Source organism: Cynara cardunculus, assembly GCF_001531365.2.
Source record: "Cynara cardunculus var. scolymus isolate 2C chromosome LG 15, CcrdV1, whole genome shotgun sequence".
NCBI lineage: Eukaryota > Viridiplantae > Streptophyta > Magnoliopsida > Asterales > Asteraceae > Cynara > Cynara cardunculus.
This window is the reverse complement of record NC_037542.1, coordinates 20,888,266-20,908,132: the sequence shown is the minus strand read 5'-3', so window position 1 is coordinate 20,908,132 and position 19,867 is coordinate 20,888,266. Positions and strand designations below refer to the sequence as shown.

General features: G+C 37.0%; 2 protein-coding genes across 3 annotated transcripts; one reads left to right on the top strand and one right to left on the bottom strand.

Annotated features, from left to right (window-relative positions):
• Positions 1-865: 865 nt before the first annotated feature.
• On the bottom strand, positions 866-2,757 carry LOC112527825. 2 transcript variants are annotated; one of them, XM_025138647.1, is made up of 2 exons: positions 2,129-2,757; positions 866-1,047 (listed from the first exon to the last, which is right to left on the bottom strand). In XM_025138647.1, exons 1-2 carry the CDS (start codon positions 2,656-2,658, stop codon positions 1,008-1,010), a joined length of 570 nt encoding a protein of 189 aa, XP_024994415.1. In that variant the 5' UTR covers positions 2,659-2,757; the 3' UTR covers positions 866-1,007. The 2 variants fall into 2 exon arrangements, with proteins under 2 accessions (XP_024994415.1, XP_024994416.1); XM_025138648.1 differs by lacking the exon at positions 866-1,047 and adding an exon at positions 1,073-1,143.
• A 542-nt stretch (positions 2,758-3,299) lies between these two features.
• On the top strand, positions 3,300-18,797 carry LOC112527202 (phospholipase D zeta 1-like). Its single transcript, XM_025137668.1, has 20 exons — positions 3,300-3,679; positions 4,042-4,143; positions 4,273-4,394; positions 4,494-4,635; positions 4,849-5,019; positions 6,903-7,076; positions 8,392-8,634; positions 8,736-8,852; positions 10,522-10,661; positions 10,775-10,924; positions 11,299-11,455; positions 11,536-12,072; positions 14,649-14,759; positions 15,399-15,545; positions 15,624-15,821; positions 16,956-17,057; positions 17,524-17,655; positions 17,732-17,797; positions 18,333-18,394; positions 18,475-18,797. The coding sequence occupies exons 1-20, from the start codon at positions 3,452-3,454 to the stop codon at positions 18,722-18,724; spliced, it is 3,351 nt and encodes a 1,116-aa protein (XP_024993436.1). The 5' UTR covers positions 3,300-3,451; the 3' UTR covers positions 18,725-18,797.
• The last annotated feature ends 1,070 nt before the right edge of the window (positions 18,798-19,867 follow it).

The following is a 19,867-nucleotide window of genomic DNA, read 5'->3' as shown; positions in this document are numbered from 1 at the left end:
TAAAGTTAAAATTTTTAAAGTACAATATAGTAATAAGAAATATCACATCAACAATATATTACACGTAAACGCCCTATATAAATGTTAATTAAAACTTATCAATTTTTTTAAAATCAAAATGAAAAGCGTCGGTATTTATTTAAAGTTATTAAATTTTGTGTTATAGTCCTTGGATGTTTGTACCTCTTAATCCTTAGATGTTTTCAATTCTAAAATGATCTATTGTCATTATATAAATTGTAAAGCTCAGAGTTTATCATCCACCATAATAATCCTTGGGGTTTACTGTTGCTTTTTAGGGTTCCAATTTTCATTTTATTTTATAGGAAAAAATGGCGGTAATAGAACATGAATATCAAAAAGGGCTAGGCTAAATGCATCTTTGATCCGACAGAAGCTGAGTGGAAAACTTGATGCTGATGATAAAGAGAAAGAGAGAGAAGATGGTTATGAGAGATCGAAGTTTGATTGGGAGAGCCCATTGATGTAATTCAAGACAGATTGGATTTTCGTAATGCAATCAGAAGGTTTATCTATTAATTTTCTCCTCACACATCAATATGAGTATCTACTTTTTACATTTTCAGTTACTACTTACTCTTAGAACAGATTCACATCGATCATTCAGTAGATGGGCACGAAACCTCAAATATCTAACGCAATGATAAAAGACCCAACCATCACATTCACATCTATTGAAATTTTCATTATGTTTTTCATTGCAAATATATAAACATACAACTGTACAAGATACACACACATGCACATACATGCACACACATATACAGGCATACAACTCAAAAATGGTAGTATCCATAACAAGGGGAAGTGTTAACCGTTTAAAGCGTGACCTGCGTGTGTCAAACCATTATTTATTATTACAATATCCTAGACATATAGAGTTGCAGTTGCTTATTAGATTAAGGATCCTCTACCCTTTGATACAAGTAAAAATCGATTTTTAAGTATGTGGCTTTGTTTTATCTCAGCGTTGTGTGTAATCATTGTCAAGACTCACAAGTATACTTTTCTTGGAGGAATCTGTACCTGAAAGTAAAACAATTTGTACCCCAGGCAAGGAAGAACGAGTGAGGGTATAGGGTGCATGGGTTCAGAATTTAGAAAGTATATTGAAAGCTGGTCCTGCAGATATATACATACAAAAACACTCGTGCATACATAATATATATATATATATATATATATACGAACCTCAATAAACAAAATAACGTAACAAGGAAACATTAGCAAAGTATTGAAACCTCAGCAAAAGAAGTTCATCAAGATACATGTCAACTCTATTTGGATGACATATCCGACAATCACATAGACAATAAGTAGAGAAGACAAAGTACTGAAATACATGTGAGTAAGGGAATGTTTACTCTTTTTTTTTTTCACTAAGCTTGTACAGGTTAAATTGTCTGTCTGAATAAATTTGACAATCTGAAGGACGGGAGACTGAGGGGGTTGAGGGAGGTAAAGAGAAAGGGTTGGATTATTTATGGGGCATTTCTAGTATAATTTGTTTGAGTTGGCTTAATGGGGACAAGTGAGGGGTTTTGGCTTATTCCATATAGCCATTTTGGCTTAATGGCTTCACGATTAAGAGGTAAAAAAAAAACTCTTATTCGTTAAGCGAATAAGCCGTCCAGACCATTAAGCTCATAAAGTTATAAGTAAACAACCCTTAAGGAAATAAAAGGGAGCTGTGAGAAGGAAATAAATCATCCACCCTGTTCTTCACTTGGCACAACTTATTATATCCCATGGCTCATGATATAATGCATATGCACATTTTCAAAGAACATGCCTTCAACATTCTTTGCAAAGCACAATACCACATCAATCAACTCACATTTTGCATCACCGATCGGCAACCGATGTAACAAGTTAGTTTTTCTTTATAGTTTAGACACTTAGTTGGGAATAGGCAAAGATTGGAAGTATGAAAGTAACCTACCCAACTGTGTTCTTGTTATATACATTGCCAAGTAACATTTAATATACTGAAATCTTAAACATGAAGAAGCCAATTATATACACCATTTACATCAGAACCAAAGGACATACTGGTAAAAGAATGAGTTATTCATTCAGAACAAGTGAGACAGATAGTGGAGATTACCAGCTTGGAGTAAACCTCAATGGAACCTTCCTTCTCTCAGGATCAGCAACTCCATCAGCCAAAATCCTGATCACCCTCTTGAAGGCAAAGTGCAAGCAATTCGAAAAAACAATCCAGCAAAGCACTTCATATACAAAATCAAAGGCCGGATCGGATGGCGAAGCCGGCAACGATTCGTCCCAGTTAAGCCCATCGAAATTATCACCACTACCTCCAGCACCACCGCCGCCGCCACCAAACGGACCATCGCCACCGTCGAAGAAGCCCCCTCCATCTTCATCGACATAGGCATCATCTCCATCGGTTTTGGAGCTTCTCTTGACACGACAACGTTTTCTAGCGAGTTTCTTGGGAGCTGTTCTAGGTTTAACAAGCGGTGGAGCTATGGCGTCGATCGGAACCATTATGGCGTAGATTTGAAGCTGTTGATCGTAGTGGGTACGATCCGTGACGAAATTGGAAAGCCCTAATCCATGGCCATATTTCGTGGCGATTGTCGTCAGGGTATCAGAGATTAACGAAATTTCCATCCGTGATTGTGGTCGGTCGATCGATCGATGGATGTGCAGGGGAAATCGAGATCTTGAAGTAGATATTCCAATCGTTGGCGTGAGGATCAGTCTCAAGTTGCGAGTCAAATTTGGTTGCGTCCAGTTCTGACCATTCGTATCAGATCCGAGTCGGGTGTCGGGCGGAGATGTTTGACTTTTTTCATTCAGTCTTTCACCAACATTGTGCCACGTAGAACTTGAACGCCACTTGGCATCCAATTACAACCTTATTTCGTTAATTCATTTTATATTGTTTATTATCAATTTATTTTTTAGTTGATATTTTTTCTAGAGTTTTAAGTGGTATAATTTTACTTTTTTAAAATATTGAAAAAGCTTGGAATATTAATATGCATGGTTAGCCTTGTAATACGAATGCTTGTCCAATTTATGCCAACACGAAAAACACGTGTTAAATAGAAAAACAACCTGTAAGAAAAAGGTTCAAATCGTGGGTATGCCGCCTCGACTAAATGATCCGGTGTGATGTCGACAATGGCCCAAAAGCCAGACCCGATCCGACGGAAGAATCGGGACCCATCAGAAATCCACTCCATAACACCACCGGAACACATTCAGAATCACTTTCCAGGTTTTGACAATTTTCCTCATCACTCACAAATTCTTCCTTAACTTTTGGAAATCAAATTCAATCTCACTTTTTCAATGCTTTGTGTTTGATCCAAAACAGACAAAAGACACATACAAACCGGTACACAAAACATAATCTATTTCATGCTCCTCGTTGTTTTGATCGCAACTGTGTGATAGAATGGCAAACGAGCAATTAATGCCTGAAGGGGGGAGTGGGTCTCGGTATTTGCAAATGCAATCGGAGCCGTCGAGAATGTCCTCGTTCTTCTCGCTTCAGAACCCGCCTGAGGCAAGTAGAATTTTCGATGAGCTGCCAAAGGCTACAATCGTTCAAGTATCTCGTCATGATGCCGGTGATATCAGCCCCGCCCTCCTTTCTTACACTATCGACTTCCAATACAAACAGGTCTTATTTTATACAATTATTTTTATGATGATAGTAATTACGTTTATGGCGATTTTCATGCACGAATGAATCTATATTCCTTTCAGAAAGTTGTTTTCTCTTTCTTTCTGGAGGTCAGCAATTCATCGTTATTACTCATTTTGATCTATGTCATTGAAACGTGGAAACAGAATCAAATCCCTGAATTCCAAGTTTTCTATAGGGACCCATTCCAATCGGATGATATGGGGGTCGAGTCGACTAATCAGATGGGACATAAAAAAGAAATTGGATGTAGCATGACCTCCATTTACATAGATTGCAATTCATTTTCCAATTCTGTTTTTACTGATTTACTCTGCGTGTGTACTATGGGACGGCAGTTCAAGTGGCAACTAGTGAAGAAGGCTTCACATGTATTTTATCTACACTTTGCTTTGAAGAAACGTGCCTTTATTGAAGAAATTCATGAAAAACAAGAGCAGGTGAGTTTGTCTTCTTCTTAGACCAGTTTTGTTTGACCATAATTCTATTGTTATTAAGTCGTATAAATGCATTCAAGTTGAGGCAAACTGGCTATTAGATTTACCTTATCTGTGATCTTCCACTTGAAGGTCAAAGAATGGCTTCAAAACCTAGGAATAATGGATCATCACTCAGTTGTGCATGATGACTTGGATGAACCACCTGATGACGATGTCTCACCGGTAAACAACGATGAGAGTGTCAAAAACAGGTGATTGCTGAATAGCTTGACTTTTCAGGATTAGTGTAGTGTTAATTCATCCTTTCTTGCTATAATGATTATAATTCTTACAGGTGGTTTTTTGTTCAGAGATGTTCCATCAAGGGCAGCACTGCCAATTATACGCCCAGCACTTGGAAGGCAACATTCCATGTCAGACCGAGCCAAGACAGCAATGCAGGGCTATTTAAATCATTTTCTTGGAAACCTGGACATTGCAAATTCCAGAGAGGTCTGGTTCGAGTTCTTGTTACATAGTTTTCTTGACTTGTACTCTAAAAATATAGCACACTCATGCGTTATTGATTGACCAGCATTTTTTTATCTATCTTATTATATATGTCAATATCTTGTGTAAATACATTGCACGAGTAAATTTCTTGCTGGATTTGAGCATTGCCTTAAAATCATTCATATGAATGCACATGAACTATCTTGATTGCAGGTTTGCAGGTTTTTGGAGGCTTCTAAGTTATCTTTTTGTCCAGAATATGGTTCCAAGCATAAAGAAGAATATGTATGGGTGAAACACTTACCAAATTTCCCAAACAATGATGACCGTAGGCTATGTTCTGCCTGTCAATGGCTCAATTGCTGTAATGACACCTGGCAACAGGTATCAGTGTCCCATATAGAAGTTAATACTTTGGCTGCTCTTAATCTACTCATGTGGGTATCTGTTTATTGTGGAGGTTGTATTAGAACAGTTGCACCTGCTGGTTCTTATGCAGCATAAAAACTAAAGCACCCAGATCCTGTAGTTATATATCGTATCTAAGTCTATTCATAACTTGGAATGTGCAACCTGTTCACATAAAATATAAATGGTCTAATCCAACCATCTGATATTATAGTTTTCTGAGAGGCAGTATTGTAGTTTAGATCTATGTGCACATCAGATCTACATGCTCAACCAACTTGTGATTGGATTTTCTATTCAGTTTCAACTTATCAAAGTTCATCTCGTAGTGCACTCAAAGACATTCCATAAAAAAATATTTTACCAGACTCCCCATGTTAGTGACTTTTATTCCTCCCGTTTCTTTTAATTCTCCCATGTGTGCCTAGTCCGAGAGGACAGTTGCTAGATATTGGAGGGAGTGCTACCAATTTCAGTGACGCCTCGGGTTACATAGAGAGATGTTATTTATTTTGTGCCTGAGCATGATCTTATGGCCAATCCGTTGTGTGGGTGCATTGTTTCTCATCCCTATCTCCATTATTTTATGTTTTCGCCCTCACTATTATCCTTTTTAGACCATGACGAGTTTAAAAGTACTTTACATTTTAATTTACTTTATCCACTTGTGTAAAATGCTTCTTTAGGTCTATGAATTCATATATGGCTTCTTGTCTACCATGCTACCATCACTTGATTGAGTGATACCAAGTGGTTGTACACCATGGTTTTCTTGACATCGTTTTATATATAAAACACATGTATTATGAAGTGGATTAATACAAATGATTACCCACTGTTAGGATAATGTTCTGCCTGGCACATCATCATAGAGCTAATTGTGTAATAATTTAACTTTTACACAGACCATGATTTTGAAATTTGGTGGTGTTTGCAGATTATTGAGAAGTCTATTTTGGTAACCATATCTCTAGGACACATTAAGGTAGGCTGTAAAGATAAACATTGTTTACAAAATACATTTGACTATTTGAGAGGGGGCAAGGGAGCCTCCCCGGGGTAGACATAGGCTGCATTGTTTTAACCAAAGAAATAAAAATTTAAAGAGGAAGGGAGGGAGGTCCTTGGTGAATGGTGTCTTCTGATTTCTTGAGTCACATGAAGTGGCATGGAGTTTATGTAAACAGTTTGGTAGATAATTTTTCAATCATTCATTGAATGATAAATCACTACAAGGGGGTAGAGGTTTGCTTATGGTGTGGTCTTCGGCCCAAAAATAGAATTGAAGTAAATTGATATAAATGGACTACTTCGTTCTGGTTTGGCAGTCAGGGTTTGCTGCGATTGCCAGTTCCACTTTCAGTCTTAGGTTTGGATTAATCAAGCCTAACAATTTCATTCATATATTTTCTCTGTAGTTTAACTTTTGTGATGCTTGTTACTCTCTTCAGGAGTGTAGGTATTTTTTTTTGTTGAACTTCAAAAAATGTACGGTGCTAACTCAAATTTTAAACAAGCTTTATCAAATATAGAATGATTTGATTAGATCACCTAAATGGTGCATGAAAAAGAGTTGTATGGGTCTTGGTAGCAACTGTGGCGGAAGAATTACTTATATTTGATAATGCATTGCAACCCAGCTATTACTACCAAAAGCCGGTGATACCGTACCAGGGATAGTTATTCTGTCCATTCTCTGGTTATTTTCTCTGCCTGCTTTATCCGTTTGAACTGCAGTTGGCCAATGTGGATTAAGCTTACGAATATTTGTAGCTGTTCCTCTACCAGTTTATCAAGTAATTGGGTATGCTGAGAGATTATCTGTCTGTGTCTTTACAGTGTCCCCAAATTTTCTGCAGGTTTGGGCTGTTCTGAAACCTGGATTCTTGGCCCTGCTAAAAGACCCATTTGACAAGGAGCCATTAGATATTATTGTGTTTGATGTTCTACCTTCGCAAGATGGGAATGGAGAAGGTCGAATGTCATTAGCAAATGAAATCAACGAACGTAACCCCTTACGGCATTCATTTGAGGCAAGTGTAATGGGACTTTTTAACATACATTAGCAGGTGATTTAGCAGAAAAATCAAGTATATTTCTGTTGACTACAGGGAATGTATCTACTTGGTAACTGTTGCATTGTTCATGTATGTACTGTAGTCACTTGAATCATAGTAAGTCGGCAATTCATTTAAAAGTTGTTACTTCTCTCCTTTCCAAATTGTCTGTTCTTATTGATTTCTTTGACATGTTTATTTTCAATTTATATCTTATAATGTCAGCCTTGTAGACATGCCTTGCTATATGGTGGGTAGTATATAAGTAATCATTTTTTGTTTGATACACATCAATTGCTACGAGAACATCAAACAATCCGCTTGTGCACAAATTTGTGAAGTCATATAGGTTGACATTGCATGGTAAGGCTTTCTGTGGGTCAAGACTTCATTTTGTAAAGGCAGATATGATTTTGCAAAATGAAGACACGGGCCTTGACTCCTTGTATGAAGATTCTGTTTTCAACTACCCCCAGATTGTTAGAAACAGAACCCTGACTGACCCAGTGATCTGTGTTTGGGTATAACCCAGTATGCTTTTGTTACGTAGCACAAAATTTAGCTGCATAAAAGAATTTATTTTTTCTTTTTAAGACATGTATATTGATATTCTAACTTAGTACTGGTTTTGTAATGCAGTCTTAATAATTTCATCTTGAACTTACAGAAATAACCACTTCTTTCTTTCTTTATTCGGATATGAAGCAGTATTAAGTTAAAATTTTTTATGTATGTAGCACCTGCATGAAGCTACGACTAGAATGCCATATATGAGATTAACTGAAAGAATCTGCATGGTGATTGGATAACCTTGTGTGGTGTGGATTTATTACATTTATGTAGGAACTAACTTGGCGACCTTTTGAGATCAATTACTTCATTGGAGTTTATTATGGTTCAACTTAATAGCTCCAGGAACATTGGAGTTGGTGGCACTGCATTGCGCATAAAAGTTCTTCTGAATGATTGACAGAGACAGCAACATTCCTTTTCAACTGAAGTAGTTACAGGGCACTAGATTTGAAACCCATTAGAAATTATAAAGATTGACAGTAATGATTGAACAATTTACAAGTTGTTGGTGGATTTTCTATTGACATCCTTTGTTAGAAACAAATTGGGTAATAATTTTTTAGTGGATTTACCATTCATATTTTCTCTCACCTCCACTTGGTATCTTCAGATCTTCTAATCGCATTGGGACGTCATGCTGTCTTTTGCACTAATTTTCTTCACACAACACTTAAAACACACTGATACTTATCCTTCTTGACCTTGAAAATGACATTAGGTATCAAGTGGAAACCGAAGAATAACATTAAGATGTAGGACTAAAGCTAAAGCCATAACTTGGGTTGTTGCAATTAATGATGCTGGGCTTCGGCCTCCTGAGGGTTGGTGTCATCCTCATCGTTTTGGCTCTTTTGCTCCACCTCGTGGTCTGACTGATGATGATAGTCAGGCTCAGTGGTTTGTTGACGGCCGTGCAGCTTTTGACGCAATTGCTCTGGCAATGGAAGAGGCAAAATCAGAGGTTCTTTTCTTGTCTCGTTAGCATAATCAAAATTAGTTCTCTGTGATTGATTACCATTAATCAGTTCAAAACACTCTTGGATGATTGTGGGTTTCATGCAGATATTTATGTGTGGGTGGTGGCTGTGTCCGGAACTGTATTTGCGGCGTCCTTTTCATTCCAATGCAACCACTCGCCTTGATGCTTTACTGGAGGCAAAAGCCAAGCAAGGCGTTCAGGTAGGCCTGGTTCTTCTTAGTTATAACTGCATTACATCCATTGAGAATTATGGAACTTGAAATTTGTCTAAGCGGTAGGCTGGTTCCGAACACATGACTTCTTTTATCTGACTGCAATGTTCAATTCGCCGAGGATGAATCTGCATAGCACGTTCAGGATTACCCTCAACTCTATCTCGTCATGATAAAGGACTTACTTTCCTATAGTTAGCTTTCTAGATCTCCCTTAAACTCAAATAAGATGAGCTAAATGATGATAGAATACATGATTTTACTGAATTTGTTCCAAATCATTTAGCTAATTACTTTTAAACATTGCTAAACAGTATGTAGGAATTGTTTTCTATTTTTTGATTCAAAATAAAGAGCAACATTGCAACAATGTGATCTTCTCTTATAACTCTTATTTATTTCATATATTAGGTATGTGGTAAGCGTAATGACATATAATGGCTTTTATATAAAATTTAGATAAAAAGAAATGTATTATGATTTCAATTGGAAAATGGATTTTTTCCTCTAAGAATGTAGTCTTGCGTACGCCCTAACTGTCATGGATAGATCAGTTGTACATGAAACTATAAATTAGGGTCTGAACAATGCAATTTTGCTCCTAAATCGTCCTTAATGCTAACGCGGTTGATTGTCCATGCTAATAAAATTCTATAACTTTTGCATTTTTAGTCAGTCGTGTCCTAACCTGCACTTAACAAAGGTTAATAAACTGTGGATTGCATAGTTCAGAGCTCAGACCCTCACTTGTAAATTTTGTCAATAGCATGTGAATGACAGTTGGGGGCGTAACCCAGGGACGTTTTTATATACTTGTGATGGTATGACTTATTGCATCTTAAAGTGAAGATTTTATTTTGACCTTGTGAGCAAACGATTCATTTATTTTCCGACAAATGGTGTAGTTGGTTGGCCGGATGGTTGTGATGTGAACATATTATCTAATTAATTATCACATGAAGATTTTTTTTTCACTTCTGCTACAGGAGCAGTCCAAGGCAATTTCTTGTAGATTTTCAAGCCAGATCAATTGGCTGCTCCTGAATCCTTATTCTATATTCTCTATGATGATATCCCTTTTCTGTTGACCGAGTACAGTGTTCGCTACCATGGATTACCAACCATCTGAAACTTTTTTTTTTCTTGCTAAACTGATAGAAGGATTTATTTTCACCCTGCTAATAACACAGATAATCAACCAAGGAGGTTTCTTATTAGTAGATGTAATGCAATTGTGTATGACATGAGTGCAAGCCTTATGTTTATTGGCAACTCCTTATTCCCTATGGTAAAATGTTCAATTTCTTGTTAGATGCCAACCAACAATAATGAATACTATATTTGTACACAAGAGAGGAGTTGATGAACAAATGAATGCAATAGCACAAGAGATTAGTAACTGAATGGAGGGAGGGAGGGATGGCTACATGCTAGTAGCTTTTATCGAGTTGCATATGTTGTCAGAAGTGTTCCTCTATTCTATAATCCTGAACGATGTGTATCAAACTAATTAGTTACCGAGTGTCACAAAATACAAAGAAGAACAAAGACAAACAATAGTTCCTTCTGCACAATAACTGTTATGTGGGATTTGCTTTTAAAGTATTTCAGTGATTGCAAATAATGACATGTTCTACTGTTAAATTTTCTAATGCAGATATATATTCTCATGTACAAAGAGCTTGCTCTTGCGCTCAAAATTAATAGCTTCTATAGTAAGAAAAAGCTAGCTGCCATTCATGAGAATGTCAAGGTTTTACGTTACCCAGACCATTTCTCTAGCGGTGTCTATCTATGGTAAGCAGTGTCATTGCAACCCCACTACATTGTACTTTGTTTTCAGTATTCATATCTTTCTAATGTTCTTGCTGATCTTTTCAACTGATTACTTTACTTATGGTAAAATATAGGTCCCATCATGAGAAATTGGTCATTGTTGATAACGAGGTTTGCTTTATTGGTGGACTAGATCTTTGCTTTGGTCGTTATGATACATATGAGCACAAAGTGGGTGATCGCCCTCCTATGATATGGCCTGGAAAGGACTACTATAACCCAAGGTAATTTGTTTTCCATATTCTGATATGAGCCAGCTCAGAAGTTATGGTATAATTATCGTACTTGTTAGGTCAAATATGCAATTGTGATACTCTTTTTCCTACTACATACGACCATCTTCTTCATCATGATACTTTAGTTTCTTTGGTTGAACTGATACCACGAACTTCATGCTTCAACCTGTCATTTTTTTAAGTTTTCATTGTGTAGAAAAGGAAACTCTCCTTTTATGAAGTGGTCTTCATGGACAAGAATATGAATAGATAACTTTCATGATCTCATGATAAATGGAATCACTTGGTTATGTCCATTAGCCTCAGGAATAAGCTCTTTCCCCTAGAGTGTTGCCTCAAAAAGTTTGATCCCAATTTTACAGGGAATCTGAACCTAATTCTTGGGAAGATACTTTGAAGGACGAGCTGAATCGTGAAAAATATCCTCGTATGCCGTGGCATGATGTCCATTGTGCCTTATGGGGACCACCATGTCGTGATATTGCTCGACACTTCGTTCAGCGTTGGAATTATGCAAAGGTTTCTGCTTTTTCCTCAAAGGTGACATTTACGCTCATTCTTATTATTCTTGTGATTTGATTTGGTTATATTTCTTTCAGAGAAATAAAGCTCCCAATGAGCAAACAATACCACTACTTATGCCTCAACAGCACATGGTTATCCCACATTACATGGGTACCAGCAGAGAACAAGAAGATGGAAATACCGAAGTCCTGGACGTAACCAAAGCAATCAATAGACAGGATTCTTATTGCTCTCTATCATCTTTCCAAGACATCCCATTGCTAATCCCTCAAGAAGCTGATGGACTGGATGCTTCTAGTGGACATACTTCACAACAGAATGGGTTGGGCAAGGCACACAATGTTCATGGTCAGCAAAGCAGGATGCCAAGGACTCGTTTTTATTTCCGAAAATCCAAAAGTGAACCTTTAGGTTCGGATATGCCAATGAGAGGATTTGTGGATGAGCAAGATACCTCAACATTTAAGCAAGCAAGGTCCGCGGGTACAGTGGTGCACCCTGCCATTAAATCTTCTGATAGAGAATGGTGGGAGACACAGGAGCGAGGTAACCTAGTTGTTTCTGCTGATGAAACAGGACAGGTTGGCCCTCGTGCTATATGCCGTTGTCAGGTGTGCTTTAAATCTTGCAACACCCATGTTTTTATGTTATTATTTGCATACTGTTGGTGTTTTCTTGAAGTTCTTGTCTTCCATGTGCTCATCTTGCTTGTTTCCCCTGCATTCATTTGGTAATGAAAGAATAACATCAGTTAATTTTTTGTATATATGAATTTTTTCATGGTCATCGATACTGTAGTCTGAATCTTCATAAAACTTCAATTTGCTACGTTTTGACTTCTGATCTAGGTAAGCTAAAGGATTTTTCTTGTATACAGACCTCAATGAATTGTAAATTCATTGGTTCATTCGAAATTGTTGTTGAGGAGCTAGCATTTCTTTCTTGGAAAAGCTGGCTTAGTGATTGGAAATTTTGATTGATGGGAAGGATAAGAATTAGACGGTAAAAGGAGAAAGGAGGGGGGGGGGGGGGGGGGGAGAATAGGAGAGGGCCAAAACATCCCAACTCCATGCAAGAGGGATTTCTATGCAGCTTTCTCTACACAATCTATACATAATTTACCCAAAACCCTGTAACTAAAACTACCCCAGCAAGAAAAACATTACTTGTTTGTAGACAACTTAGGGAAATTCTCCACCCTTCTGCAAAGCTTTTCTTTTAAGCTCATTAATCAAAGCTGAACAGTGTGGATGATCACATTGGTCAGAACTTCTACCTTTCTAGTCTTGTTAAAATTTCTCATGTTCCTTTCCTGCCAAACGAAGTAAACTGCAACTTCGAGGTGGTATGCCTTACAAGCCTTGAATTACTTCAATGCATCCACATCCTTAGGAGACCATTGTGCTTATGATGAGGTCTAACTTCTACATGAGGGAGGTCTTTCTGACAGTGATGGCATTGATGCCATGATACCAGGTAAGTATAAATACAAGTAGCTTACTGGACGAGAAATGAGGTAGAGGGAATATCAGAAATAATAAAGAATGTGGCAAATAAAAAATAATACCATATTGGGTTGTCTATGCAACTGTAGTGAAAGGCTAGCGGGGAAGGTTACATACAGAAATAACCTTACAAGCCCAAGTATCTATGTCGTTAAGAGGCCTCCCCTGGCTATTACTACCAGAGAATAATTCTGAAAAACTTGTACCAATGAACTTATTTTGAGGGTCTTCCCATGTTTACTCAAAGTTTTTGTTGTAGATATTAATCCAATGTGAGTTAACTTCAAATCCCAAATCAATGTTCAACCAAAGTCAAACTAGGCATAAAAGTCAACTTTCCAATGATCAACACGCTTGAATGCTCATATGGTTCTTAATGCGGAAGATAAATCTGATCCTCAATCAATCAATCAGGGTGAATCATAAAGTAATAAACTTGGAGCAATGAAATAAAGCAATCCAGATATGAGACAATACCTAGATTTACGTGGAACCCCAAAACAGGAGAAGACCACTGATGGAGGAGGCGAGAAATCCACTAATAAATGAAGAGGTTAAGATGCAAATCCGAGGAGGAATAGAGCTGGAATTACAGGAGCCTTAATGGGTTTTAGGGAAGTTTTGTGTATGTATATGAAGAAGATAACCAACAAAGAAACCTATAAAACGCAATAAAACCAGTCAGGCCCTTCATTCTAATTAAACATGTGACTTTAAGTTGCTTGTGTCAGTCACACGGTTCATTCATCAGCCACATGCAACTTGTTCTTGGCAACTTGCATCTTCAAGTAGCAGAACTTGTATCATAAGATCTCCCCTGGACTGGGTACTTATACATGTGACTAGAGCTCAATTCATGAATGCGCTTACACCGAAAAGTGGCTGATTTAAGAGTCATATTTAACAGTTCTATCGTCTATAAATTAAGCAGCTAGTTAAGCAGTGGGCCAATTTCAAGAATTATCTTCCATGAAAGTAAACTTGGCTTGACTCCACTTCTAGCCTGGTAATTGAGGACATTACTTTCACTACTTGGACTGATGTATGTATTTGAACCTCATCATGAATACATCTATTAATGGGGACAAGTATGGTTTTAAGGTTTTTGATAATCAGGATTTGGATGGTGAATATCAAATCTTCATGTTGCTACATGTACTTGGCTCAATCTGTGGTGACATTTCTGTAGCAGTCAAGCTCGTTATTGGTGGACAACCGCACATGCTTTGACATCATGCAAGTTGCCTACTATCCTTGTTTGTAATGCAATTCTCACATCTTTGAAGAAGTGTAGTTTCCATGATATACTGTTAAAAGCTCTTGCAAGATTGTGGAGTCACTGAATCCTCCAGTGCCATATCTTGTACATGGCTTTGGTAGCTGCATTTAATGCGTGATGTAGATTAAAAATATTTTCTAGTTTGCTGCTATATGTCTTGACCTCAAGTAAATTTGGGTAGTGCATACTTTCTCATTGATTTGCTTGGTTTTCGATCATATTCAAGTACTTGGTTCATCTGACAACTCTATTTTCTGGAAATCATGTTTTGGTTTGGCGCATTGCAGTTTATGTTTCCTATTTTTACTTTGCCAACTTTTACTATCTCTCTCTCTCTTGATTGGCACTTTTCAGCCGTTAAGTTGCACCTTATAATTTAGGAACTGAGATTTTCCATTTATAGATTATAAGGAGTGTCAGTCTGTGGTCAGCTGGGACAAGTCAAGTTGAAGATAGCATTCACAATGCTTACTGTTCCCTTATTGAGAAAGCAGAACACTTTGTCTACATCGAGGTATGTCATAACTCATCCATCTGGGACATTGTTAGATTTGTTAATAGTTTTAGTAATACTATATTAAATGGGGGGAAGAGTTCAGGAACATTTTGCTACTGGTAGAAAGTGTTGAGTGTATATGGATTCTACCACAGGAGGAGTGAAGCTTAAAAGGGAAAATATTTTTCGCATAAGGACTTCAAAAATATAAAAATGGCCACCTGGCACCAAGGCTCCTCCATGGAAGGAAGCCTTTACAGTCTGTTCCTTGCGTTTTGCAAAGAAAGCTATTTAGATTATTCAAAACCACTGGATTTCGGAATATATAAAGGGCCACCCTGATGCACCGAGGCTCCTCATTGAAGGGAATCCTTGTATGCAGTCCATCTCTTGAATTTTGCAAAGAAAATATTTCCGCGACTTAAGCCCATGACCTTCTGGTCCCAAAGGAGTAACCTTAATGGTTGCTCCAAGGCTTGTCCCTTATTCACAACGAACATCTTTAAAGGTGTTTTTTTTTTCTTTTTATATATGATTTTTGTCCATGGATATGCCAACTTTTGCTGAAAATAGTTGCCACCATTCACAGATTGTTGTACCTTATATTGGATTCATATTTCTGACCTTTCTCTTTTATGCATGACAATTTGTACCCAGAACCAATTTTTCATCTCAGGGCTTTCTGGAGATGAGATCATACGGAATCGAGTGTTGGACTCGGTGTACAGGCGTATTATGCGGGCACATCAGGAAAAACAGTGTTTTAGGGTCATCGTCGTTATACCTCTATTACCTGGATTCCAGGTGCTTAGGCTTGGTCGTTTATCAGAAGATATATTAATAGCTTTCCGTTTGTTGTTTTTGCTGACTCAAGTTTTACAGGGTGGACTAGATGATGGCGGTGCAGCATCTGTAAGAGCTATTATGCATTGGCAGTATCGAACAATATCAAGAGGACACAATTCCATATTGCACAATCTCTCTCAACATATTGGTCCCAAAGTTCATGACTACATATCTTTCTATGGTCTCCGGGCTTATGGTAGACTTTCTGAAGATGGTCTTGTGGCCTCGAGTCCGGTATCTTTTTAAACCTCTACCTCTAAACTATTTTACTTGAGGTTATTTTCTTGCTTTAGCCAAACTGAATGCAATCTGCCTAAGTGAGTCGAGTTATTTGGCTCTCTGTTGTCACTTCAGAATCACTTATCACATAATAATATGGCTTGGAATCAATAATATATTACCTTTCTTGTGATGTATTCTTAGAAAATCCAGTGTCAATGTGGCGTCGGTTGTTGTTAGTTCATGTTCAGATCTTGTCTTCTTTATCAATAAACATTTTTAAATGGCTGGAAAACAATAATTTTTAGAAACTTGAGGGCCAATTACGAATTAAATCATTAAAGATGTGCACCTTTTATTCCATCCTGTATAGAGTGGTGAAATCCTGGAAAACTGCATTAACTAGTTCGGATTTTTTATACATTAATAACCACACTAATGCATTTTGTAAAAAAATGATACAGTTGATGACTCCAAAGCTATCTTCACTGTATTGATTGTCCCAAAATATGCATGAGATACAACTCTCTTCTTTCCATTGATGATTAATTTCGATGGAAGTTGTTTGTTTGTTTCTTTGAATAAAATTGCAGAAATTAGTTTCGATGTGGCTACTGTTTAAACTTTAATCTGTTTGTAAGAATCAGACCTGCTCTTGATAACAAGGGAGAGCGGAAGAATAAACACTAGTTTATATATATATATATATATATATAGAGAGAGAGAGAGAGAGAGGGAAACGAGAATGGTACCTATTTAAAAGAACACAAAAATGGGTGAATCACATGTGATTTACACTAAAATCACATGTGATTCAGGTGACCTTGCCCGGCGACCTGAAGACGCAGCCACTTGTCGCCCAGACACTTCTTTTGACCGTTAATGTAAAATCACATGTGTTCTTGCATGTGATTTACCCGTTTTCGTGTCCTTTCAAAAGGGATCCATTCTCGTTTGATCCTGTCTCTCTCTATATATATATTTGTAATGACCTTTCCGATGCATTATGCCACATTTCACTAGAAAATAAGTTTGCTATACAGAAAAATGAGTTGAAGTTGATAGAAAATCTAATTGAATTGTAAAATACACATTGATTTGATTCTTGCTTGCCTTCCTTTGTCTATGTATATGTCATCTTCTACCCAGGTATATGTGCATAGCAAGATTATGATAGTAGATGACAACACAGCGTTGGTTGGATCGGCTAATATCAACGACAGGAGTTTACTTGGATTACGTGACTCTGAGGTTATTCATGCATCCTTTGCCACAATCATTTTAATTTTTATCCTTTGGCATCATCTATGATTGTTATGACTTTTGAATATATCCCAAGTAACGCATATGATGCCTTTTTTTTCATCATTCAACCTTTTTATGTTAAGACAATAATCTGCCTACTACTTAGCGTAAGATATTGCTTGAATAAATGTATGAATGGGCGGAAAACGATTAGGGGATGCTTGGTTAGGGGTAAACGGGGTGGGCAATGAACATGAAACTCATTAATGGTGTCTGATTTGATGCAATTGAATGGATCATTATTAGATACCGAGTAATAAAACATTCCTCAACAAATTGGGAGGAATGAAACTCATTCCCATTTCCATTTCTATTTCCATCGCCTGAAACGAACCAAGGTGCAGTTATTATTTGATGAAGCTTCATGTCCACCCACAAATGCACCTTTCATTTGAAGAAATTTAATTTGCAGATCGGAGTACTTATTGAAGATAAAGAAGTTGTTGAATCATATATGGGAGGCAACCCTTGGAGGGCTGGAAAATTTGCGTTGAGTCTTCGCCTTTCACTATGGTCTGAGCACCTTGGTCTTCATAGTAGTGAGGTTGTGCTTATTTCTCTATGATATTAGTTCAGACGGTACCAAAAAGTTTCTTATGCTTATATCTCTCTCTTTCTAGATGAGCAAAATAGCTGATCCGGTGATTGATTCTACCTACAAAGACATATGGATAGCAACCGCAAAGGTAAAGTTCGAATCTTAGGGGCCGTTTACCTAAATGCTTACCCGGTAAGTGCTTAACATTATGAATTAACACTATAATTTATTTTATTGGGTAAGATTGTAGTACATCAAAACGTATCATATGCAACAATTTACCTGGTAAGCGCTTACCCGGGTAAGAGTCGTCACCCTCACTTACCGGGTAAGACTCTCCATTCTTATCATCGCTCTCACCGGGTAAGATTCTTGGCCCTTGCCATGTTCATCTGGTGAGGAAAATTACGCGGTAAGTACTTACCGGGTAAGCGTTTAGCAAACGGCACCTTAATTATAGTAAGAAAATATCTTGAAATTGGTCTTCGTGGAAAAAGCCGCTCTATCCTTTGGGATAGAGGACAGGTCGGCATATATTCCACCCTAGACCCTACTTTCTAGTGGGATATATTGGTTTGTTTGGTTGTGGTCATCAAAATTTCACATGAGATTGAAACGAAAACCAAATTGCCAAAAAAATCAGGAATAAATCTAATTTCATTCATACAATTTGCTATTGACAGACAAACACCATGATCTACCAAGATGTCTTCTCTTGCATCCCAAATGATCTTATACATTCCAGGTACAGTTTTTGATACATTCTTCCTTTATATGGTCTAAGATTCCATTGATTACAACAAGAATCTTGAAAATAAATCACAGAGCATCTTTGAGGCAATGCATGAGTGAATTGAAGGGCAAACTAGGGCATAATACGATCGACCTAGGTATAGCTCCAAAGAAGCTGGAAGCATATCAGGATGGAAATGGGAAGGGAAGTGATCCGATTGATAGATTAGAAGGCGTGAAGGGACATCTTGTTTCTTTCCCGTTAGATTTTATGTGCAAAGAAGATTTAAGACCCGTGTTTAAAGAAAGTGAGTATTATGCATCACCGCAAGTTTTCCACTAATCGTTGGTGCATTCGTTCAAAGAGGCCGCACGCAGGTAAATAGTAATCAGAAACTGATTTTGTTCCTTTAAATGTTTTTGGGTTCTTGATAGAATTAGAAACAATAACATTCATATTGGACTTTGATATACTTGGTTGGATTCATCTCATTTATTCATGTATACATGCATGCATGCCTCCATCTATTTGATAGGGAGATGTTCATCCCTGCTTCTGTTGTGAATTCACTTTGGTTTCTTTTCTCAAACACATGACCACTTGGATGTCAACTTAGAACCTTCTCCTGTAGAATGGTGAGAACATCCAGGAGCCGTTGATCTTTTTTGATATGACGGACCTGATTGGGCATGTTTTTATATATGACGGACCTGATTGGGCATGTTTTTATAAAGGAATTTTGACAAAAATAGCCATTTTACGGATCAATTTATCTCCTAGTCATTCCTCTCCCATTTTCACCCAATAAGACAGATAAAGATCCGGTCTTGATTGAAGCCAAGCTGCTAAACTTCTATTTGTTTATAAAAATGTAAATATTCAATTATTCAAATCAAAAGTATATACACATATTATATTTTCTTTTTATTTATTTGTTGTGTTGTTTTACGTGCAATAAAACCCATGAATGTGACTTAACAGGAAGGGATTGTCTTCAAGCAATTATATTTTCCCCTTTTTATCATATATTTTGGATTTTTGTATAAATAAAATATTCATTGTCGTGAAAAAGAAAGTCTTTTTTATTTATCTTCTTCACGTAAATTTATAACTGACAAATCAATTTCATATATTTTTTTAATGTTTTATTGTTTATAATTTATATTTAAATTCAATTTAAAAAATAATAATTTTGCAAGTGGAAACAAGTTAGCGATTTGTCACGAAAAGTTAAACGCTATCTTTCTTTAACAAGAAACAAACCTTTATAAAAAGCAGTAATTATTGACACCAAAATTCTTGTCTTTATAGTTTTATTATAAGACAGTCATTGATTTGCAAAATCGTTTGGATTTGGTTTCTTTCTCTAAAGGTCGTTAAAAATTCTGTTAAATAAGAGACATTCTCATCCATTTATGGATTTTTTTTGGTTTTGTTTTTTACCCAATCAAAATCGATTTTTTTATTTTTGGACTGTATGGTTTT